Source organism: Gouania willdenowi, chromosome 5 (genome assembly GCF_900634775.1).
Source record: "Gouania willdenowi chromosome 5, fGouWil2.1, whole genome shotgun sequence".
In the NCBI taxonomy this organism is placed as follows: domain Eukaryota; kingdom Metazoa; phylum Chordata; class Actinopteri; order Blenniiformes; family Gobiesocidae; genus Gouania; species Gouania willdenowi.
In genome coordinates this window covers 9,813,458-9,839,578 of record NC_041048.1, presented here as the reverse complement: position 1 = coordinate 9,839,578, position 26,121 = coordinate 9,813,458, and the positions used below count along the sequence as shown (strand labels likewise).

General features: G+C 36.1%; 2 protein-coding genes across 2 annotated transcripts; one reads left to right on the top strand and one right to left on the bottom strand.

Annotated features, from left to right (window-relative positions):
* The first annotated feature begins 373 nt into the window (after positions 1–373).
* On the top strand, positions 374–18,439 carry ppp4r1l (protein phosphatase 4, regulatory subunit 1-like). The gene is made up of 20 exons (XM_028447678.1): positions 374–617; positions 4,924–4,968; positions 5,391–5,520; positions 6,929–7,035; positions 7,121–7,263; positions 7,371–7,517; positions 8,318–8,425; positions 9,206–9,271; positions 9,522–9,680; positions 10,038–10,162; positions 10,770–11,251; positions 11,329–11,636; positions 12,769–12,855; positions 12,935–13,141; positions 14,664–14,825; positions 15,481–15,581; positions 15,774–15,894; positions 16,107–16,241; positions 17,278–17,419; positions 17,535–18,439. Exons 1-20 carry the CDS (start codon positions 611–613, stop codon positions 17,678–17,680), a joined length of 2,928 nt encoding a protein of 975 aa, XP_028303479.1. The 5' UTR covers positions 374–610; the 3' UTR covers positions 17,681–18,439.
* A 4,813-nt stretch (positions 18,440–23,252) lies between these two features.
* On the bottom strand, positions 23,253–25,035 carry bcdin3d (BCDIN3 domain containing). The gene is made up of 2 exons (XM_028447563.1): positions 24,832–25,035; positions 23,253–23,979 (listed from the first exon to the last, which is right to left on the bottom strand). Exons 1-2 carry the CDS (start codon positions 25,030–25,032, stop codon positions 23,446–23,448), a joined length of 735 nt encoding a protein of 244 aa, XP_028303364.1. The 5' UTR covers positions 25,033–25,035; the 3' UTR covers positions 23,253–23,445.
* Positions 25,036–26,121: the final 1,086 nt, after the last annotated feature.

Below are 26,121 nucleotides of genomic sequence, written 5' to 3'. Positions count from 1 at the left end.
TAAAAAATAAAAATAAAAAAGCAATATTTTATATATATTATATTTCATATACTGGCAGTACAGAGCCGTATAGGAGCCAAATTCAAACTCAATGAAATATAATATCTGTTACTTATTGCCCCACATACTTTATCATTAATATGTCATTTATACGTGGAGGGAAAATTTAGAAACCATTAATATTGAAATTGCTCTTTTTTTCATACTAAAATCTGCACCCCACATAAGATCAAAATTATTAATATTTGGCGCCTGAACTAAAATGACTTTGACACTCCTGATCGAGCCAAAGTCCAGTTCCGGTCCGCCATCCACTGATTTGAACCCCCTTTCGGTCCCTTAATTTTGCTCTTAACTTTCCCCTTAACTGCGGAACGACAGCTTCCGGTTTTGAGCTAACTTCTGCGCCGTTCGGCTCTGTTTTTCTGTAAGTGATACTCGGTCATGTGGAGTCTGTATTCGAGCGCACCGACATTGGAGAGTATCAGACAACAACAGACAAGCCTCTCCTTGATTACGGCATCAGGAAGTGTTCTCAGGAAGTACCGGGTGGCTGTTTGAGTGACAGCCCATACGGGGACGGCAGCCCGCACAGCGAGCCCACTTCAAGATGGCAGGTAAAGGCACTTTTGTGTTCAACTAGGGTTTTCCACAACAATTAAGCGTCGAGGTTTGGCTTCTGAAGTTGTGTTGTTGAGTTCCAGGTGGCACCGCTCTAAATGTGGCTCGCATTTTGGTGTTCGTTTCGTCTTTTAAGGCTAAGTAACATCCATAGGCGAGCCAAGTCAAGCGAGAGGGCTGAACTAGCCGGTGTTTTGAATCTAGTGGGTTTCCTGGTTAACCGATGACAATGCCTGAACAATACGGATGTTGCTCGTTCGATGTGTTGAGATAAAGCATTGGATTATTTAAAAGAATGAAGAATAATGATTTAATTGAATTTGTCACTTGACAAGGCTTCACGTTCATGAATACAGCGCGGTTGTAAACATGAGGCTGACTCGTCTTTAACCAGCTATAAACTAAACAGTTATATTTTAACTTGGTTTAATTTGGTCATGTTCACGTGACACGGTGTGTTTAATAAAAGTTTTAACGATATGTGGCGATTTAAACAAATTGTTTTTTTTTCTTCTACGCGCTTACATTGTTTACAGTAACAAAGCATTGGGAATGCTAATGCTTAATTATTTACTAACAGTTTTTTTTTGTTTTGGTTTTTTTTTTTTAATTATCACCAAAAAAAAAAAAAAAAACGCCAGCGTTTACAAACTGCTTAGTGCATGAGTTTAATTAATAGACGCTGTGTTGTGAAACAACCATAGCGAGGTTAAAGGAAACAAGTTAACACGGTAACAAGTAAATCCCTAACACCATGCTAGCAAACTAAGCACAGCTAGCCTCCTACCAGAGGAAGCTCACTGGAAGCTGCCGAAAATGTAACTTTAATGTGAATGCTCACTAACTTTGATACGTCTTTTGTGCAATTTGTTCCTAATTCACTTATGTTTGGTTAGATCGTTGTGTTTGTGTTTTGGAAAAATATATTTAACACCGAGTTGTTGTTTCTAAAAGCTAATCGAGTCGATCTAGCCACTGCTAGCCTAGCAGCTAAAGTAATTTTCAGACATAAGCTGACCAAATCCTCCTTTATACCACAACAAAAGGGTACTCTGCTGTTTGTCAGCGCGCTTCTTGGGTTTCTGATCACTATTTGTACCCATGAACACCTCTCCGATAGGACCCATGGTCTCCTGTGCTGTGGATAAACCGCAGTTGTTTTTATATTTGCAGCACATTCCCTCACACCGAGCAGCTGTAAACACACGCTGTTTGTCTCCCTGGACTCAACTGGTCTGTCCCGCCTTTGTCTTCTGTTGGGATCCGAATCTGAATAAAAACCTTTAATGAACATCAGTCACATCATGCTTTTAGTTTGTGTTCTGAACGCTCAGACTGTAATGTCTGCCGATGTCAGTCACAACATTACAATGACTAAAACCTCATAAAGCCTTATTAAGTTAATTAATATACATTTGAATCCTCAATATTAACCTAGAAAATTATAGCCTGACAAATGTGTGTTTTTTTTTTGGCAATGTCCAATGTATCTGCCAATAACTAATATATAAATTGGTCATGTTTAAAATAAGAACATTATATACTGTACATGAAGCTCACAGAATATGATTTAACAAAAAGTAGTAAAACTCTACTAAATCAATATAAGGACATTTGATTAGTAACACTGTCAACATAAATACTGTAAAGCCACTGTTAAATAGGCAAAGGCAAACTTTATTTATTCAAAAATAAAGTAAGTACAGTAAACGTGGATAAATTAAGAGGCAAAATGTAACTTTAAACAGTGACCTAGTTCACGTCTCCTAGTGTTTTCATTTTGTAATAATTATTGCTGATTCTACAGTAGCAGAAAGCGATTAATATACATTTGAATCCTCAATATTAACCCTAGAAAATTATAGTCTGACAAATGTGGGATTTTTTTTGGGGTTCAAGCCGATATATTGCAGTTTTTAAAAAGCCAGTATCCAATGTATATGCCAATAACTGATATATGAAATAAGAACATTTTATACTGTACATGAACACAAATACTCACGAAATCTGATTTAACAAAAAGAACAGGACATTTGATTAGTAACAAAGACTGTAAAGCCACTGATGAATAGGAAAAGGCAAACTTTATTTATTCAAAAATAAAGTAAGTACAGTAAACGTGGATAAATCAAAAGAGGCAAAATGTAACTTTAAGCAGTGACCTAGTTAACGTATCCCAGTTTTGTAATGATTACTGCTGATTCTACAGTAGCAGACAGAACCAGAGCCGTATAGAGAGAGAGTTGCGACACGTGATTCCTGTAAGACTGAATTCATACCCCGGAAATCACAGGTGACCTATTCAAATCAATTGACATCACTGGCATTTTTGGTAATTTGGCGTCAGTAACTGCATTATTGACAATGTTTTCAACATTGTTGTGTGCTTTCAATCTCACTTAGGGTTTCTAACTTCCCTTTCCCTCTGCCATGATCATAATTAGCTGAGTTTATACATGATATTTACAGCTAGGAGAAAGTCAAAGCTTACAAAAAAAAATCAAACCATAAATTACCTTTTTGCTTAAGCTTGCGGTTTAGAAATCTGAAATATGCATTATAAATTAATATCAATATATCTAAAAAAAAAATAGCTTTCTTCTTTGTTGTTGTTTAACGTTAAATTTATCATCCTAGCTCGTACTCCAAAAATCCATTCCTCATTTTTTACTCATCACTGTACAATCATATGTCCTAAAGTTATATTTAATTCATTCATTTATTTTAATTTACTACAGAAAAAACAAATAAAGTTTAAAAGTATTTTTATTCTATTTATTTATTTCATTTTTTATTTCAAACTTATTTTCTCTAATTCCTCATCGTTGTATGAAATGGCATTAATATAAATGAACCTTGAGGTTAACAATGTGTGTTACTTTATCCAGTAACGTGAGCATATCCATATCCGTTATCTGCTATTTATCCCTTAATCTACTAGTTTAGCGGGGGATAAAACACTAACATGCTTTAATGCACGCGTTAATGAGTTTATATACGTTGATATAATAATATCCAATTTGAATATTTAAACATCTTACTCTCTGCTGTGGCTTCAATAGGCTTCATCAGTGAACTGCTACTTCCGGGTTACAAATGCGAGTCTGCATGAACCACCATTGCTGTGAAAAAATTGAACAGAGTGAACGGAGTTGACGCAACTCTCATTCTCTATGGCTCTGGACAGAACTATGCAGCAAAAAAGTTCAAACATTAGTTACATATTAGAGCCCGACTGATTAATCAGACAGGCTATTGACTGATGTCGATTAATCTGTTAATTAACATTTGTTGTTTTGTTTTTTTGTCTACGCTACAGTTCTTACATTTTGCACTATTATTTTACGTTGGTGTTTATTTTTGTTTCTTACTGTCTGCTATTTTATATTGTGTTGCTGCAACAATTCTGATATTAACTACAATCAGCTTGATTAATCGGCCACATAGATTAATAGGTCTGGCCCTTAAAATGACCATATTCTTTTTTTAGGATAATTGTGAACACTTGTAATATACTGAAAGTTTATACTCCAATACGTCATATTTTAGACACGCTTTAAAATGCCAGAGTCATTCATGCATAGGATTTCCCCCCTGGGATTATTCAAGTATGGCCATTCTTATTCTGATTAACATGGACTAGAAAGACTCTTGTACATCTGTACCCAGGAACTTCAATCACAGTGGTTAACTTAACACAGTTCTCTGCTAGTTTAAATCCATAAATTATTTGGTGAGAGGGTAGTTGTTGGATTTCTTTATATCCAGAGATGTTTTAAGACCAATGATTAATATTATGAGAAACGAGAACGCAAAAATAATCACATGAAGACAAGAGGCGCTTTGAAAATTTGGATTTTGCTCGCGCTTGTTTACTTTGTCACGTCTAGCAATTACGTTGTAAGGAATGTCCCCTTTGTAGGATTATTATTGGGATATGACATCATCCTTATGGCTTTTCCAAAATAACGTTGTACATAAAATGACCTATTATTAATTAATTAATTGATGATGCTTTGCTTATGAGAGAACTCCCTATAGGTGTCTTTATAATTTGCATATATTTGGGAAGTGTTTTCTTTTTTTTTTTTTTTGTCAGGTTGTGTCTGTGAGGTTTTTTTGGGTTGTTTTTTTTTTTTTTCTCGGGGTAATTGAGTAACCCCACTCTTGTGAATTACTGTGTCATGTTGGAAGAGGGACTTCCTGACATCTCAGGGGCGGGTTCATGCAGCGAACATATGATGATGATGATGATATGTTTGCCACTATGTATTTCCCTCACTGATTGCTTTATTTTTGTAGGTCTATCTTTATATTTTGAAGATGGCCACGATGATCTGGATGATTGTAAGTACTGTAGAACTAAAAAAAAAAAAAAAAATCCTATTAAATGATAAAACAAAATGGGTTATTTGTGTTGTGTGTTGGTTAGCATCAGGTTAGCCATAGTCTGGTTGTATGTGTGGCCTTTCTTGGGATCCATGTGATATGTAAAGCTCTCATGTATTTAGAGGCTAATGCCTTGCTATTATTAGCAGTTTTACAGACCATGCCTTCCCAGTTGCCTGCATTAGGCCTGGTGATGATGACAGCATTAGGATCCAGCTGTAAAGACTTGGCCGGGGGTTATTTATGTAGTTTCAACCATAAATCTTGAAAAAAAAAAACTTGTAAATATTCTTGTTTGTGCTCTCTTTTGAGTTACTTGAATCTAGATTGCCATAGGCCATAAAAAATAGGTAAATAAATGTTTTCCGTCTCTTGTGCAGTTGGATTTGATGACTACGGCTCTGAGTGCGATGGCATCCGCATCACAGCCTTCCTCGATGCCGGCCAGGACAACCTCACTCCTCTTGGGAGGTTAGAAAAGTATGCCTTCAGTGAGAATGTCTTCAATAGGTAGGTGCATCCTGTAGGTTCTGTAATGATCTACAGTGAAATACACTATCAGTGCTATAACTTGACTAATTTATTGTTAAATGCAAACATTAAGGTTCCTTTCCAGAAGTGTTTTCACTACAATCCTTCTTGATTGACTTGAGTTGTGCATTTTGTTATTCATTACTAATAATTAAATAAATAGTTGTTTCTTAGTACAGCGTAAATAAACCCATGGGTTTTTTTGTTTATTGGTGCAACATTAACGGATGTGTCATCTTAAGCACAAAACTCAGGATGTGTTCCAACTAGTTACTGTACATGTAAAGAATTTCCAGCAATGGTTTTTAAATGCGTCTGGACACGATGCTGAACAGATTAAGCCTTCAAACACGTTCAGTGTTACAGTAATCAGATGAATGATGGTGCTATCACATCTGCCTTTACAAGCCTTTAATCATCAATCCAACGAGTCTTTAGGAATGTTACACTTGTTATGGTCCAGTTTTTGATGGGGTGTCACAATACTACTAATTTATTTATTTCTAATATAGCAGCCTTGCGTATTGTCCAATATTCATACAATACTATATCAGCATGAATCATACATACTTTTATTACTTGTGTTGTAATGTGAAATGTTAGAAAAGGCTTGATATTACTCAGAACAATACTCAGCAAAAGTAGGTATGAGAAAAACTGACCCATTTATTAGGAGCCAATGAGTTACATAAAAATTCACCTTAAATGAAATAATATTCTACTGTTAAATAAAATAAATACATTTGAAGACCTTAAAGCACATGTGTCAAACTCAAGGTCCAGGGGTGAAAAATGACAGAGAAATTAAGAATTACTGTGTATATTACCAAATAATCCAGTCGTAGATATCTAAAATTCACCAATTTATTGAAACTCTACAATATCTTTAGGTACTTGCATTTTTCCTTTGTATATATAATGTCATTTTTAATTGCAAACTGTGGAAAGAACTCTTAATTTTTCCACAAATTTCTCACAAACTATTCTAAATGCGACACAAAAAATTGGTAACAAAGTCAAGATTTTTTCAAGTGAATTGAAGTGATATTGAAAACTAGGGCACAATAATTTAAAATTTGTTCTTTTTTCCACCTCTTAAAATCTGCGGCCCACTTGAGATCAAACTGGTCCGTATTTGGCATCTGAACTAAAATGAGTTTGACACCCCTGCCCTAAAGAATAACATCATTAAATCCAATTTTTTTAAAAAAAAGGAAAAAAACATATATTGGAGACTTTAGATGTATTCTGATACTGTATATACTGTTTTTGTTATTTGCTGAGATTTGACCAATCCCTGATATCAGTACTAGATCGGGACACCCTCAGTTTTTCAAAGTTCTGTCATTGCTGAAAGTATAATTTTTGCCTTCCTGTTGCCCTGCAGGCAGATTGTGGCTCGTGGCCTCCTGGATGTGCTGAGAGAGTTCAGCGAAAATGAAAACGACTTCATCAGCGTTATGGAGACAGTCGCCAGAATGTCAGAAGACGGAGGTGCACGATATTTCCTTTGAATACCATGCATTACACTAGTGTTTTAATCACCTACAACAATGAGTGTTTCCTGTTTAATACACAGAGCCCACGGTGCGAGCTGAACTGATGGAACAGGTTCCAAACATTGCCATGTTTTTGCACGAAAGTCGGCCAAACTTCCCAGCCGCTTTCTCCAGATACTTGGTGCCGATAGTTGTTCGGTATCTCACCGATCCAAATAATCAGGTATGTTTAATGAAATGAGAGAAAAAACCCAACGTATTTTTAATGGTGAGTAGTAGAGTACGTTCACTGAGCGTGCTTTTCTGCTTTTTGCTTTATTTTTTTTCCAGGTGCGAAAAACGAGTCAAGCGGCTCTACTTGTTTTATTGGAGCAGGGCCTCATATCAAAGGCCGACATGGAGACCAAAGTTTGTCCAGTTCTGCTCGACCTCACAGAACCCAGCAGCGATGACGACTACAAAATTGAAGCAGTAGCTGTAAGGAAAACGATTGTTGATTATTCATTGAAAGCGTTAAAAATTGCATTTTTTCTCCCAGCTATTTAATGCAATTTCAATTCATTTGGGGAGTATAGGTTGTTTTTTTCTGACTATTACAAATTAACCCCTTGATGGATCTTAAACGTTTTTTGTTAGTTTTCGAAGTATTTTTATTGGGTTTCATATATACTCTTACATATATTCTTCTCAAGGTACATACAACCCATTTTTGTTCTTTTTCAAACACAAAAACCTCACACACTATATACCCCCCCCAATGCACATAGACACACACAAAACGTATATACATGCATACAGAAATAAGAATAAATAAAGTAATTATAATTTTAAAAAAGGGCCCCAAGGATGATAAAAAAATGTCTGAACAACTTTTTTTACTGAGCTTAATTTAAATTTGAATGTTTTTTTTTTTACCTTCAGTGAGAGTCTGATGCTTTGGGAACTTTTTCTTTTTTAAGTTTAATTATTCTTACAAGTGTAAAGATTTCTGGAGAAATGGATTCTAAGATTAGATTTTTAAATACTTTATTTGAGTTTACTCATGCATGCACAGCTCTATCTGATTCACATAAATAATCAACTTTTGTCCGTAGCTGTCTTATCATGACATTTGCTTCGTTCTCAATGATTTAGTTTTCCTTTTCCTTTCCTTTCATTAACAGCCTCGCCCCAGTTCTTTATCGCCATTTATGCAACAAGTGCTGCTGAGTTATGTAACGTACTCACAGTCATCGGTTGTGATTACACTCACCATGCTTCCCTCCCCCTTTCTGCAGATCATGTGCAAAGTTGTCACCATGTTGAACAAAGACACAGTGGAGCATCTATTGTTGCCACGTTTCTGCGAGCTGTGCAGCGATGCCAGACTCTTCCAAGTGCGCAAGGTAAACCCTTTAATCCCCCCATTTCACTTCCTAACTTCTGAAAAAAAACTTGGACATGATGTTTTTTAAGCAGCAGCACCTTAGCAATGAGTTTTGTGTGACGGCTGTTCATTCATTACTGTAAAAGTCAATCATCCTGTAACTTAGTTTTTGCTGCTGACTCTGCACTGTTGTTGTTTTCTGTTGGGAATGTTAATGGTTTGGCATCACTAGTGCCAGTAGAGGAAAACTCACAACAGTTTAAAGCCATTTGTTTATGTTTTTACTGCTTTATTTAACTTCATTAGATATAAAATAACACTGTATTAATTTAAAAATGTATATTTTTGTGTTGTTTTTTTATGTTTTTTTTACTAAATACCAATGTTTTTTTACTAAGCCACCATCCACTCTCTAAACAATAAACACACCATAGCCACCAGCATCACTATTAATAAATGGAAAATGAAATACTGTCTCGTTTTGAATTTCTCTTTTCTATTATTTTATATCCTGCACTTTTATACTGATGAACTCTTTATTCCGACAGACTTTTACCGTACCTTATGCTGTTTTTATGATAACTGGGTCTGTTTTGGCTTGAATCTTTGAAGTGTACTTCAATGTTATTGGGAGGGGCATGTGCAATTTGGTTGTACTTTGTGCAATGACAATAAAAGGATTCTATTCTATTCTAATCTCAGGATACAACATTTTTTGTATATACCTATTTCTTCCATTTTTGAATAACTAATGTTCTTGTTGACCTTGATCATATATGTAATCTTTCTTTTTTCACAGGTTTGCGCAGCTAACTTTGGAGAATTTTGCTCAATTGTTGGACAGGAAGCCACAGAAAAACTTCTGGTAAGTTGACCAAGGTGCTGGTTTCTGTGCAGTGTGGAAGTTAAAATGACACTAGGGTAGCCTGTGTTATTGGGTCATTAGAACATATCCACAGCCAGCGGTGTAAAGGTTTGTGTGATTAGTCATGTAGTGGCAGGCTCCCTTTAATGGCGTAAATAGTTTTGTTTGTAGTCTGCTCTGTTGACTCAATTTTCATTAACCACAGTTTAAACATACAAGCTGTTCTGACTTTGCTTCGTTTTTGGCACAGATGGCGAAGTTCTTCGATCTGTGCTCAGACAGTCTCTGGGGCATCAGAAAAGCTTGTGCTGAGTGCTTTATGATGGTCTCTAATTCCACCTCTCCAGAGGTACGACGTGCAAAGTTGTCCCCCTTGTTCATCAGCCTCATTAGTGACCAGTCCCGCTGGGTAAGTCACACATGCTTTACCAGGTCTTGTATTTAGTCAAACACTATAACTTAGTGTCCTATATGGACTGATAATTAAAGAAGTATTTCCTTTCGTATTACATTGTTTTTCTCTGCGCTCAATAACATCTTGACTAGCTGGGACTGGGACCATAATTCTATTTACCAGTGTCAAGGTTGGTGTAAAAAATAACAAAATTGAGCAATCTTGATGGAAAATACAGTCAGCCCAAGGTTAATTTTCATTGTTACATCAGAGAATTCCCCTCATTTGTCACGTCATAGATTTTAAGTTTCCAAACTAGTCTTGCAGGTTTTCGGCGTCCTGATGAAATGCACGGGTTCTTCTTGTTCTCAGGTGCGACAAGCAGCTTTTCAGTCTCTGGGACGCTTCATCTCTACCTTTGCAAGTCCCTCCACCACTGGTCTTTACTTCAGAGAGGATGGTAGCCTGCTCGAGGTCCCCAGGTGTATGTCAGACAGGTAACTTTGCTTTTTCTTAGAATTCTTAAATTTGATTTAAAATTGATTCTTGTCAAAACTTTTGTGTGGGTTAAAACTAAAGAGGAAGTGGCCTCAGTTTACAAAGCATCTGTTAATACTAAAGACGTAGCTGTAGTGAATTTTTAATTGCAAGCTCTATCAAAAAGTCATATATAATCCTAAAGGTTTAGTCGGGTAATTTTTGTTAAGTCCTTGTAGAGCAGCCAGGAGAAAAAATATATATTCTATTCTATTATATTACATTACATTATTATATTATATATTTACATATCTATATCTATATATATATAAACAATATTTAGATCAAAGAAATTACGTGGGACCTAATGTAAACACTGCACCGTAATCAATGACTTGACGTTGGCTGCTCCCCATAGATTATGTTTATTGTATAAAATCATTTAGAAGAGCATTATAAATGTTTTTTAAAGATACATTTGCAGATGATTATTGGTAAAACAAATTAAACACTTTTTATTTATTATGCACTTTTAATACAGGTACCGGTCAGCGATGACAGGTACTGAGATTTGAGTTTAATCTTTTTTTCTTTTCTTTTTTGTTTTTTGCTCTTTTCTTATTGAAGCGACTGCTCCTTGAACTCATTAAACTTCACAGACATGAGTAGCCGCCAAACGGAGAGAACCATCACCCACACACCTCCTAACCAGGACGGCCGTGCGACACCATCACCAGAGCACGTGTCGACAGTTGACGGTGAAGAACTGAACAGTTTTGATGACAGTCATACATCCGGCAGCAGAGATAGACAAGATTGCTTCAGCCTAACCAACAGCACTTCCTTAGTAAAAAACAATACAAAGGAGTCGGAGCAGACCGATGAGAACTTTAACTCTTTCCACTACTGGAGGTCTCCTCTACCAGACATTAGTGGAGAACTAGAAATGTTAAGTAGTCCAACATTAGGGGCAATGAAAGAGAAGGAGGAAGTATTAACAATGGAGAACTGTGCGGATTCCAAGTCTATTCATGGAAACTCTACCAGTGACCAGATCCAAAAGGTATTGGAATGTTTGCAGCCACACATGGATGACCCTGATGTCCAAGGTAATGAGTTAAAATAAGTGTGACAGGCTGTAGATGTTTTGAATTTGTGAAGTGATAAATGTTTGATTTCTCCCCAGCTCAAGTGCAGGTGTTGTCAGCAGCCCTGAAGGCAGCACAGCTTGACAGCCAACCAGACGACAGCCCCGCGGAAACCAGCCCGCCCGAGGTGGAGCATGAGGAGGAGCTTGAGAGCCCGTCCACAGAGAGCACACCTGAGGAGCCTCAGCCAGAGAACGAGCAAAGCAGCACAGAGGAGCAGCAAATAATGGAGATGGACACGTCTCCGTCATCAGAGTCACTTCCTGTGCAGGAGGAAGGAGACGAAGAGACGCTAACGGAGTCTCCAGAGGACAATGAGGAGTCTTTGCCATACTCATCTGGTCTGGTATGAAGCTAATCCTATCTTCGCACTTTAATCATGTCAAACACAGCTAGATATACAGTCTCCCCAACATGAAAACCCAATGAGAGCCTTAGTTATTAGCTACAGACATGGTCAGCTGACATGTCTGATCAATTGAAGAGCTGGAAGATACACGTAATGTGATGCGTACACGCAATAGTAAACATCAAGTTATAGCATTTCCGCTGTTCAACCAAGCCTTTTTTTAGTGGTTGGAGCCAGGTTTGGGGTCAATTACATTTTTCCATTACAATTATGTCTTCAATTATAACTCAATTACTAGTACGGTGACCAACATTTTTCCTCTATTTACAATTAAACTGACAATTATCATTTTCCCCCTGTAAGTCAATTACAATAATAATAATAATCACAATATCTGAGCCTTTAATAAATTAACCCATAAAACTTGTGCTAGCTTTCTGTTAGCATCTCTTGTGATAACAGGTCACTTTTGACCCACGTCTTAAATCAGCTAAAATACACTTTAAAAATCTAATCTATTGTCATCTCATTTATTTTTCATCTCTTGGTTACCTTGTTAGGCTTCTTTATCAATAAAAAAATGTTTTAGTAGTATTTGTGTGGGCATCTGAGGTTTATTTTGAAATGGTAGTGGGAAAACTTGTTACGAAACAATTTTAGAAATATTAACTACATATGTGTTATCCATAGAACTGTAAATTCTTTCACCAGTTTTTCGTTTAATTGAATTGTAATTGACAGTTACAATTACAAAAGTCAATTATCTGAACTGAATTATAATACAATTATTAAAACAGCACAAGTTTTTTCAATTACAATTAGAATTATGTCATACATTTAATTAATTATCAATTACACAATTCTAATCAATCCTAACCCTGGTTGAGGCCCATCATCTCTGTATGTTCCAGATGCATTAGTTAAACTGATCTCTATGAGTCGACAGTTGACAGAGCCCAGTTATTATGCTAATGAACCACATACTAGGTTAATCCAGCCTAATGAACTCCTGACTAGCCCCAGAACTGAAGAAAAGCAGGTCCAGTCGCCTCACCTTAGCTTCCAGAATTAAAGAGGTTACAGTATGTATATTGTGACTAATGTATTTGTGGTTTTGCATATATCATAGCAGTCTGAACTGATCGAGAGCATAGAGGAAGAAGGAAAAGAAGACCTGGCTCACAGCCCAATCTTTGAAGAAAAGCCCAAGATCCAGGTTAGTCTGCACTGCTCCTTTAAGTCCTGGAGCTTTTATTGTGAAGTTTGAGACGATGAGCACTGATGTGAATTTGTAGCAACCTCTTCTGTGCCTGCAGAACGTCATCCCCCAGCAGCTGTTGGATCAGTACCTTTCCATGACCGACCCGGCCCGGGCCCAGACAGTGGACACAGAGATAGCCAAACACTGTGCCTTCAGCCTACCGGGGGTGGCTCTCACTCTGGGACGACAGAACTGGCACTGCCTCAAAGACACGTATGAAACCCTGGCTACTGACGTACAGGTAGGGCTCCAAAACCCTGGTTCTGAATAATCAGCGTTGGTAACAGAATTTAACAGATGGAAGCAGTTTATTTTATGTTGTCTAAATAGAAAGCACTACATAAATACATTTGTGTCAGGGTTAACTGACAGAGAATGACCAACAAAATAATAAATGAATTTCAAAGAATAATTTGAGATCAAAACACTCATCGAAGCAAGAATAAGTACGTTAAATACATTTATTAACATATCTTTGTCAGTGCTTAAAAAACACCTGAAACTGCAGGTTGATAAGGATTCTCTTGATTTTGAACAGATAATTTCCACCATTAGATGCTTTCATTGGTTTTGGATGAGAGTAAAAAGCCCATTAGCTCTGCTGAAGGCTCATTTAGAATCCATTCATGGGGAGTTTTTTGTAAATGCAGGATGACCTTAAATCATGTAGGGGAACAATAACGAGTCTTTTTCACACCTGCGCTATAAAAGCATCTACTGATCCTAATCTATCCCATCATGGTGCTGGATCACTAAGGCAACACAGTGGTGAGATACCACAGCCAGTTTAGTCGTCATGAGTCACAGTAACTAAACTGAGCTGCTTCAACACCTAATTATACAAATTAAGATTACAATGAATGTATACAAGTGAATGCTACGTAGCACAATTGCTACTGATAAAATTAAAACAATCGATGATTTGAGTCCACATTATCTTTATTTAGTTATTTCATTATTGATCTGAAAATGATCCTGTTCAAGAGAAATGATGCAAGAAATGCTTCAATGTGTACCTGTTTTTCCTTCAAATATTCACAACAAATGGGACAAAATTGCCACTTCAGTCACATAAAAAAGCATTGAGTGCAGACATAGTATAAAAACTATAATACTAAAGCCGTACCTTGGTTCCTCCACTTCAGTGAGAAGCTGCTTTTCTTCTTCTCTTACTTTGAGCTCATTTCCATGTGGATTTGGATCTTCAAATGAAATCTGCTTAAAATCATATGTGCACTTTGATTTATACATCTGATTGTTTTTTTTTTTGGGGTACGGTTTTGTACATAAATCCCCAGGTGGTGAAAACAAGGCTGTATATTGCGGATGAGCTTGCTATTTTTATTAATAATTTAAAATTAAACTTTATCATTTGTGGTCAGCAGTTTTAGATTTAAGGTTGTTCTTTTTTAAAGGTTTTTGCTTAAGTCAAACATTTAACCTGGGACTCCACAGTGATGGTAGCCAAATAGTTTTTACTCTCCTGCTGAGTCAAAAGTTTCATCTGACTTCCTTTACATATCTGAGTCCTAATTTTCCCCTTTTGATGGTAATGCAATTCTTATTTTGGCTAATTTGACAAGGTCAAAGCAGGTTCATGGTTGTCTTAATGTAACCCAGTTGGTTTTGCAAATCCAACAGCTGTAAAACCGGACATTATTAGATAATTGCTCATTCTAACCAGTGAGACATCATCATATTTGAATGTAGTATGTTTTTAATATCTCGCTCTGACACTCTTCTTCTTGATTCCTCCCCGTCAGTGGAAAGTACGACGCACGCTGGCGTTTTCCATCCACGAGCTGGCGGTGATCCTCGGGGACCAGCTGACTGCAGCTGATCTGGTTCCCATCTTTAATGGTTTCCTCAAGGACCTGGATGAAGTTCGCATTGGAGTTCTTAAACACCTCTATGACTTCCTGAAGGTGAGTTTCACGAGAAACTACAACTTGATGCAGAAGGCAAATATTGGAAGTGAGGAAGTTTGAAAATGTTCATTTACCAAAAACTAGTACAGTGCCCGTCAGAAGTATGTATTCATTTAGTGGGGGCTTAAGTAAAGTTGTCAATTATGGCCAAATGAATGTTTTTTGGAGTCATTATGTGTATTTTTGTATCTTTCTGTTGTGTTTTTGTGCATTTTTTGTATAAATATTGTTTTTTGTTGCCAGTGTAGTGTGATTCTGGAGTCATTTTGTGTATTTTTGTATGTTTTTTGGTGTAGTTTTGTGCATTTCTGTTGTCGTCTTAGTGTATTTTTACATAATTATTTAGTTTTCTGTATTTTGAGTCATTTTAGTATTTTTGTTGTCGTTTGGTTTATTTTTCTGTAATTTATGTTTTTTGGAGTCATTTTGTGTGTTTTTGGAGCCTTTTGTATATTTTTCTGCATTTCTGTTGTCGTTTTGTGTACTTTTTGTATAAATATTGTTTAGTTTTTTTGTTTTACATCATTATGTGTATTTTTGTATCTTTTTTAGTGTAGTTTTGTGCATTTCTCTTGTCATTTTTTGTGTAAATATTTAGTTTTTGTGTATTTTGAGTCATTTTAATATTTTTGTAACGTGTGTGTTGTTGCAGCTCCTACATGCAAACCAAAGGAGGGAGTATCTCTATCAGCTACAGGAGTTCATGGTGACGGACAACAGTCGCAACTGGAGATTTAGATACGAGCTGGCAGAGTATGTTTCCTCCTCCCACCTCAGTGATAGAAAAACACATGCTGATTATTTACTATTAATATTTGAACCACACTGGGTAGAATCCTCTACTCCTTCTATTGTACTCGATGAATTTTACCTAAACCTCCAAAGGTTATCCTACTTCCAGTGCTTGTTTTGACAGTACTGCTCTCCTCTGTGTCATCTTTCCAGGCAGCTGATCTTGATCATCGAGCTGTACAGTCACTATGACGTGTATGACTACCTCAGACAGATAGCGCTAACACTCTGCTCTGATAAGGTCTCAGAGGTCCGGTGGATCTCTTACAAACTGGTAAGTAGCAAGCTGGGAGTTTCAGTCATTTCTCATCAGGGTAAACAGTGAAAATAGTTGACAAAAAGGAAATCAATAAAAAATATTCAAAGCTTTTCAAATGAATCTCATCTGAGTTTTAGTTTTTTTTTTTTTTTTTTTTTTTTTTTTAAAGCAGTTTTGTGATAAGTCTGTATACATTTTCATAGTAATTCTTTTTTTGCTTCTTCCAGGTTGTAGAAATCCTACAGAAGCTGTATGCTAGTGGGGCCGATGACCTCGGTATGAACTTCATCAATGAACTCACGGTCAGGTTCTGCCACTGTCCCAAGTGGGTGGGGAGGCAGGCCTTTGCCTTTATCTGCCAGGTCGGACATTTTTTTTTTTTTATCTGTTATTTAAATTATTTTTATTTATTCATTCAAAGCACATTGTGTGTATGAGCTGTACGTGACTTTATTTCTTCTTGTTCACGTTACATTAAGATAGAAACACGAGTCATCATCGAGTCAAAGGGCTGTGTTTGAAATGGCATATTCTGTATTATGCACTACAAACTCAATGAGTATATACTGTCTACTATATACTATTAGTATGGTTAGGAAGATTAGGATGATGACCGTTCCCACTGAAGTATACTTTCAAGTTTCCCAAGATGCATTTCGAACCTACACAAACTGAGGCTAAACGTTTTAAGAGAGAAAGTGACTTAGTAGAATCAACGTGTGGTTATTTGATCTATAAAACTCGCAGAAACACATTTCATGCTGACATTTCTGAGATTTTTGGAGACCCTCCATTGTGCTACTGACTAAACTTCAGGTTAACTTCAAAACAAGAGCCCTATTTATTTTTATTAAGTGTTAAAAACTAATGAAAGACAAGAAGAAATGCTTTTGTTTTAGAAAAGAGGATATTTAATTTTTAGCTTGAAATTGGTCTCGTGATGATTTTATATTCCGCTCGCAATGCATCATGGGGCAGTCGAGTATGTCTAGTGTGCCCACCGTGCATACGGTATTTAAAAAAATGTACCGATATAATATATATCCAGGTATTTCTCACATATTCAGTTTTTCCATACTATCTATTTGCTTTTGCTCTAACTACTTATCATATGACTTTTAATGTTAAAATAGCTCTTAAAACCTTAATTATTACATTATATTAATTTTTCTCATTTGTACTTTCATTGTAGAGTGTCTGAATGTTTTAAAAAGCACGTTTCAAAAATATCATTATGTTATTATTATCTAATGTGGACACACTACATACTCAGCCTTAGTATGAGTCGTATTTTGTTGTGCCATTTCGAGCACAGCCAGGCTTTGGAAAACAGTTTTCCCAGAGTTGTTGTTGTTTTGAACCATGTGCAGCCTGTGTGACTGTGTGTGGTGTTTACAGGCTGTTGTGGAGGAGGACTGCATGCCCATGGAACAGTTCAGCCAGCATATGTTGCCTAGTCTGCTCAGCCTCTCCTCAGACCCAGTGGCTAACGTTCGCGTGCTAGTTGCTAAGGCGCTACGACAGAGCGTTATGGAGAAAGGTGAGCCACAGTTTGAATGTCATTTTTATAATCATGCTAACAGAAATACTGCCTCATAACTGGAAAGCTGCTGTGCTTTCAGTGCTCGTGTCTTGTGCTTTATTTGTTCCCACAGCGTACTTTAAGGAGGTGGGCTGTGCCTCGGCCGATGAGCTGGAGGAGACAATGGTTGCTCTGCAGTCGGACAAAGACCGAGACGTTCGCTTCTTTGCTAGCCTGGACCCAAACAAAAGCCTGATCGACACGGCTCCTCTGATCTAGCCTCAGCCCACGCTGACGTCATCACAGCCCACCTGCCTTTGTTTTATGTTCACACTCAGCATCGTCTGCAGCACCAGCAGATTCCCCAACAGTTCCCGCCCATGTGGACTGAGGCTGGCAGAGCAGCTCAGTCTGGGATCAGGACCCAACACCACCTCCTAAAGTTCTCAGAGCGACCTGGAAATGAGCAGGACTCAGACGTCAGCTGTGCTGCGTTTTCGTAGCAGCGTTTACTCAGTCCTTCCTGGTCAGACTCAGCTCTCCAAAGCAAATATTTTTAGCTTCATAAATGATTAAAAATGATTTCTTTTATTTTTTTGTTGTGGAGTTCTTAACACACGGGCCTGGCCTGCCTGTCTTTGACGTGTGCACTAACTCAGGGGGACATTCTTGATCTCTAATAGCATTGTTAGTAACAGTTCCCGGACACTGAGCGGTCCTACCATGTACCTACGACTGCTGCGTCTCGCCTCACTTCTCTGTTCCTTCTTTGTCTCGACTGTTCTGAACCTTCATCAGGAACCACTACTGCAGCACAGAGGGAACAGCCACTCAGCAAATATCATGTGTACTCTTTTCTAATGAACTCGCTTCTGCCCTGTTCTACCAAAATGTGACACGTTCGATTAAATACCTCCGTGTGGACACGTCTGGCCAGTGTGGAGGGACAAACAGTCTCTGAATGTCCTTTTTAAAGAAAAAAACAAAAAAAAAAACCCACCAAAAAAAAGATCTTTTTAAAATCCTGAGCAGTTTCTACAAATGCATCAGCATCAAGGGCTCATGGTGGAAGTGACGGAAGAGGAAGACGAAGAAAGCAAAGCACACAGATGGAACATGCATGCCCCCCCTTCACACACACACACACACACACACACACACACACCTCTAACTTCTTTGTCCTCCCTGTTGTGTACAGCCTCCTCCCGTAGAATGGGGACCACTGCTGCTTCCAGTGGATGTGACTGACCAGTTGTACAGTAGGATTTCAGACTGGCCCAGCTAATGGAATAGTGATGAAAGAATGAGGTCACATGACTTTTTGTTTGTTTGTACAGTATGAACCTGTGGAAACGTGTGCGTGTGTTATTGGGAACAAGGCCAGTTTCATCAAAGTAAAGCCCATTCAGATGAATGAATGAATGTATGAATGAATATTTGGAGCAGTCACCTTCCAACTCACTCTTTAGTCTGTTTTCAGGTGTTGTATATGACCCAGATCCCCCCCAGTCTTTTTTTTTTTTTTTTTTTTTTTTAAACTTGGACAAAAGTTGAGAACTTGTGCTGCAGTAACAGCGTCTGTTGTCATCTCGTCTGTCAGCGATTTGTGTCCATCTCAGTTTTGTTTTTAATGTAGAACAGTTAATATATACATTTTATGAAATTTAATTTCTTTTTCAATTATGCACCACTGTTCAAAGATTTTATATCCTAACTTTACAAAAATTTACAACCTTTGTAATATTCAATGGTTTCTTTTAAAAAGACATTTTATGTAATGTTATTTTTAGTATTCTGTAATTAAAATGAGGAAATCACTTCAAGGTTGTGCCTCTTGCTTTTGTGTCAGTGTCTGTTTTTCTGATTTACAACTCGTGTTTTATTTATTTATTTATTTTTGCCGTTCGCATGAATCACTCGTGTGGAGGCTTTAAAGCAGTGGTTCACAACCTTTTTTGGGTCCTGACCCCATTTTGATATCACTAATTTTTTAATAAATTAGTTTTTGGTCATTTGTTATGCTGTGTTATAAATACAGAGTAGCTCAGACATTTTTATGCTGATTTTTTTTTTTTGTTTTTTAAACTAGAATATATTTGAGAAAGTGAAAGCAGAGAATACAGCTAATGGGTGGGGTTTCATTTTGAAGAAGAATGATTTAAAATAACAATTTTCATCAGCCATTTTTTTTTTTTTCATTTACTAGACATTTCAATCAAACCCTATTTGAAATCCAGTCGACCCCAAAGTTGAAAAACTGCTTTAAAGGGTTATTGTCTACTGTAGTTCTATTTTTAATAGACTTCTGAAACATTTGTTTACACTGTTTTAAACGATAACTGTATTTATCTTTAGGAAGATTAGAAAAAATATTTTTTTTTGTTTTTGTTTTTAAGTTTCAATTGAAGCCTTTACTGTTGAATGTATACTTTAAATGCCCCATGCTTGAACAGCCAAAATGACATCGTAATATGTTTTCTTACAGTTTCAGGCGACAATGTCTTGACACTTTTTTATAGATTTTTGAATACACGTTGATTCTGTGACTATAGTAGCAAAATTAACTACTTTTTAACATTTTTTAATCCAAGCATGTCACTTGTGTCTCTAATTGGAACTTTGAGGTGTATTTTGTAATGCACTAGTGAACTGTTAAGGCATATGTGTCAAACTTTAAAGCCCAGGGGGAAAAACCAGCCCCTGAGAGCAGTGGTTCTCAACTGGTGGGTCACGGACAGCTGGTCAAACATAAATAAATCCTTAAGGTCTCTCACGCTGGACTTGTCTTTTAAATAAACTTTTATTTTGAAAGGCATGCTGTGGAATGCATGTTGCATAGGAAAATATATAGATTTGTTTAAAAAAAAAAGATTATGTAAGTATTTTCAACAGCTATGTTTAACAGCTAATTTTGTTTGGTAGAATCCTGAAAAAAAAAAGTGGGTCGCGATTTAATGACCGTGGGAAAATGTGGGTGCCAGGGTGAAAGCAGTTGAGAACCCCTGCTTTAGAGCAAGTAAAGTAAAAATGACAGAAAACATGAATCATTGTGTACATTTTCCACTGTTTCAGTTGTAGATATCTCATATGGCTTTTATCACATAATAGCGATTATTTTTAGTTTCAAATTGTTGAAATATCTCTTCATTTTTTTTTTTTAAATCCTGGAATTCTCAAATTATTCCCCCCAAAAAACAAATTGGTCACAAAATTTGGCACTTATTGCTTGAATAATATTGGTGCCCCACATACTTTGTCATTAATATGTCATTTATACATGAAAGTGAAAACAAGGTCACATTAATATTGAAATTGCTCCTTTTTTCTACCTAAAATCTGCAGCCCACTTTAAATCAAAATGGTCTGTGTTTGGCCCCGGAACTAAAATGAGTTTGACACCCCCAGGTTTAAGCTGTATCGTGCCTTTATATCAGATATAAAAATGAGAAAATCTCAAACAACCCTGAACAAGATGCGTGGAGTGTAAAAATGAAATAGAAAAACAGGATCATGTGAAGTTTGAGCACCTGGTCCAGAAAACAAAGATTAGCTCAATGAGCTCTTTAACTGTTTTGTTTTTTTAACAAGAAGGTCATCTCACAATAGTGAAGTTAAGATGCAAAGATAACATGTTGGGAACAATTTCCCAGAACAATAATACTAGGAAAAAGCAAAACGTTCAGTAAGGATTTTCAACAATATTGGTATCGAAAAAAAAAAAAAGATGTTTGAGGGGAAAATATAATAATAATGTTAAACTTTTTGTTTGTTTTAACACAGATTCAGTGATGGGAAACGTTTACTTAATTAAAAATAAGCCAAATACACAGGATGATTTTGTAAAAGTAAGGAATAGAGAAAAAACTTCTATTTGTAGTAAATCCCCATATACAGTATTTCAGTTCCAGATATTTGTAACTGAATCATCTTGAGCAGATTTGATGTGTTCTGTTATATCTTGTGAATTGACAACTCGGGCACAATTGTGTTAAATTTCACTACTTTCTGGACCACAAATATTAAGATTATTTAGGTCTGAATGTGGCCCTGAACCAGAATGAGTGTGATACCGATGTTGAAACGTGGGTAAAGGATCTCTACTAAGGTAATAAGTATTGGTGCATGAATCAATAAGAAATGGCCCATGCACTTTGGTGTAAATTTTTTTTTTTTGATTTTTTAGTTTGACTGGATGAATACTTTTTTTTTAGGTATGGGTAATTTAGTGAGGTGGGTATTTTCATGCAGTTTTTGTGCATCCTTATTTTTCATCTTCCAATATCTCAGGAACTCTAGGAAACTGAACATTTGGTATAGTAATAGAGCTATACAAAAATATCTGCTATACATCCTATCAGGTGGATATAACAGCCACTCTAATTTGGAAAAAAGTTTGTCTGGGTTTGGGGCTGGAACATGTTTGCTTTTTTAAAAAAATATTTTCCTAGGCCTGTAACTGAATGTGGGAATGTTAGGAAAAAAAATCTAATTTCTGTGGTATTGTATAGTATAAAGATGACTCTTTCTTGGGATATAAAACAATTTTTCTTTATGCAACTTCTTCATTTTTTATTTTGGACCCCAGCTTTGGGATATTTCACAACTCACAGATATAGAAAGTCCTTTACATGAGGTCATTGTAGCTAGCCTCTGTATCTTATGATCATTTATTGTTTATTAGTTTTTCACTAGTAACATAAAAAAAAAAAAAAAAACTAAAATGTTGAAACTGAGGTGCGTGGGATGTCCTGAAAATGTGTTGAAATGACATTGAGGAATGACCCTAATATTTTTAAAGTCTGTGTAAAGCAGAAATAAATGTGTGTTATGAGTTTGTGAATCCTAGCTCCACAATTACATTCTAAATGGTTGAATGGATTTTTACATGTTTAAGGAATACATTTATGACCTATTTAATGTGTTTAGAAGAAAATGGCACTTTAGATGTACTTTAAATGTTGTGATAGTAGAGTTGGGTGCCGCGGCACACTGGTGTACCGTGAGGCAAGTCCGGGTGTGCTGTGGGATTTTGTGCAATATACAGCTACACAAAAATATATATTTATTTTTTTATTTACTACTTTGTATGCACTCATTTCATAATACAGGGGCAAACTTTATATACATTTTTTTTTTTTTTTTTTTTAAATATTTTGTTAATAAATATTTAATGAGGCTATTTTGCACCATAGGTGTGCCTTCTGATTTTTACTTGTCCTTTGGTGTACCATGGGCACAAAAAGTTTGGGAACCACTGACACAGATCAATATATATATATATATATTATATCTCAATATTTTTTCTGGAAATGGCGATTTACGATATCAATCTCGATATTTTTAACTAAATAAAGTCTAAACACAAAGACACTTCTGGGTAAAATTTGCTGATAAAAAAAAAAAAAACGTCACAGAGGCACATTTATAATCAAAAAACAGCTGCACAATATATTACATTTTTGGCCTTTTCTCCTCTAAGGGACAGCACGTGTGAGTGAGTTCTGTAGTCTATCTTGTTTAGGGGAAGGTCTGGGATACGCACTCAGAAATTAATGTAACTGTGCTTGTCATGCTGTTCTGAAGTAGCAAAAACAGCGACGACTGAAACAAGTGTATTAATAGAAAATAATCTATATATATATATATATATATGTCTCAGAAATATGAACAAATTGTAAAGGACACTGTTTGACTGTACTCTATAAATATGATTAAATACTTGTATGACTTGTACTGTGTGATTGTGTAAATAAAACAAGTTTAAAAAAGGCGATATTGTCATTTTATATCGCTAAAACAGAAAACTCGATATATTTTGAATCGCTATATATTGCCCAGCTCTATGTGATGGATAATGAATGTATCAGTGTTTCACTCCATGTTTAGATCATTAGTATCTTTAATAAGCACCAAAAAAACAGAAATGCTCCTTTTGTCATCACATGATGGAACAAACAAATCATCAGCGAGCCTCAGATCACCACTTTGTTTTCTTGTAGATTATCTTCCAACATGTTGAAAAAAAACAACATCGCGGTTACACTTTATCTCTTTTTAAACAGCAGTAGCTTTCGATCCCACGTCGTGTTTCCAAAGCTGTGCGTGAGCTCCATCCCACAGTGTCCCTCCAGATGCTCCTTAGCATGTCCCGCTATGTCCCCTTTGATCTCCAACGTCTTAAAATGATCAAAGTCAGTGCGGCCGAGCTTCCTGAGGCGCCGAGCTGCAGATCGGTAGCACTTCCAGGGCTGAGCCTCAAGCAGGAGGAAGTGGCTGATGGACGCCAGGCTGGTGAGCAGCTGCAGCAGACCCGAGTCCCCGTGGTTCAGATGGACCCACATGGTCACGGCCAAGCACAGAGTCAGGTGGAAGTGGGAGGAGCCGTGGAGGTGAAGGTAGTCCTGTAGCTGCTCAGTGTTGTTGGTGATGTCCAGAGGGATGAAGGTGATGTGGCTCTGCAGAGGATTGTTCTGCTGAGCGCGCTCAATAAGGACTTCATCCAGGTCAAAGCCCAAGAGGTGGATTCTCCTCCTTTGGTCCCCTGGTACCAGGTGATTGTAGAGGGCCACACTCAGCTCCTGTTGTACAACGTTAGAATAAAAACACACAAAAAACAGTGAGATTACACCAATATTTCACAATTTGTCATCATTTTTATATTTAATATCTACTATATTAAAATCTACTTTTGTTTCATGAAAAAATCAATAAAGTATCAGTGTGATAATCAGTTAAAAACATATAAAAACCAGTGGAAACATGAAGCCCTCTGGGCAAAGGCGATAATCCTTTTTTATTCATGTAAAAAAATGAAAAGAATATGATCAGATTAGAAACTAAAATGTGAAATATTGATTAACTTAATTCAGTGTTTTTCAACCTTGGGGTCGAGACCCAATGTGGGGTCACCTGGAATTAAAATAGAGTAAAAAAAACTGCTTAAAATTATATATTTTTTTATATTAAAAAAAAAAAAACGATTCTTTTTAAAATGAACACATCAAACACAATAAATATAAAACAGCTGTTTTCTATACTTAAACTCTCAAAATGATTTGTGATATCAAAATGGGGTCACGACCCGAAAAAAGGTTCAACCTCTGATTTAATAGGATAGAATAAAATAGTGGCATATTGTTTTTTTTTTTTTTTTTTTAATGAAATAAAATAGATTATATGACCAATATTGAATACAGAAATGTATTTATTTAATTTACAATTTTGATACATTACAGTGTTACACCTGCTAAACAACATCAAAGTATCTTTAAAAGTGAATTTGTTTATTTCATTATTTATATTCAGAGCAAAAGTCCAAAAAATACTACACACTTAGGAAAACAGATTATTATACATTATAACCAATGTAATCACACCAGAACGTATGTCCAGAACAACCAGGTTTATTATTTGATATGAACTGTACTAACCCCAGAGTTACAGCCCACGTCCAGGATCAACGTGGGTTCTTCAGATCTGAACCCGAGCTCCTGGAGCAGGGAGGCGGGTATCAGACCCAGCCGGTTCTCTGGAGGGTTGAAGGTGTAGTAGTTTATAAAGTTACCGAAAGGAGCGGCTCCAGGATCGGTTTCTTCCCTTTCAGCGTCAGCGTCGTTAAGGCATGTCGCCATGGCAGAGTGTGCACCTTCCTAATGTGTCCGGTAGGAAAACCGAAGTTGATTTTTTTCTAAACACAAGTTATTAAACCTGTATTACTCGTTTAAAATAGGCATTAATTTACTCGTAAAAACAGAACCTTTACTCATAAAAACAGGATTTATTTTACTCGTAAAAACAGAACCTTTACTCATAAAAACAGGATTTATTTTACTCATAAAAACAGGATTTATTTTACTCGTAAAAACAGAACCTTTACTCATAAAAACAGGATTTATTTTACTCGTAAAAACAGAACCTTTACTCATAAAAACAGGATTTATTTTACTCGTAAAAACGGAACCTTTACTCATAAAAACAGGATTTATTCTACTTATAAAAACAGAACCTTTACTCATAAAAACAGGATTTATTTTACTCGTAAAAACGGAACCTTTACTCATAAAAACAGGATTTATTCTACTTGTAAAAACAGAACCTTTACTCATAAAAACAGGATTTATTTTACTCGTAAAAACGGAACCTTTACTCATAAAAACAGGATTTATTTTACTCGTTAAAACAGAAACTTTACTTGTAAAAACAGAATCTTTACTAATAAAAACAGGATTTAGACTACTTGTAAAAACAGAAACTTACTTATAAAAAACAGAAACTTACTTATAAAAACAGAAACTTTACTTGTAAAAACATTAACTTACTTATAAAAAGCAGAAACTTACTTATAAAAACAGAAACTTTACTTGTAAAAACATTCTTACTTATAAAAACAGAAACTTTACTTGTAAAAACATTCTTACTTATAAAAAACAGAAACTTACTTATAAAAACAGAAACTTTACTTGTAAAAACAGAAACTTACTTATAAAAAACAGAAACTTACTTATAAAAACAGAAACTTTACTTGTAAAAACAGAAACTTACTTATAAAAAACAGAAACTTACTTATAAAAACAGAAACTTACTTATAAAAACAGGATTTATTTTACTTGTGAAAACAGGATTTATTTTACTCGTAAAAACAGGATTTATTTTACTCGTAAAAACAGGATTTATTTTACTCGTGAAAACAGGATTTATTTTACTCATAAAAACAGAATTTA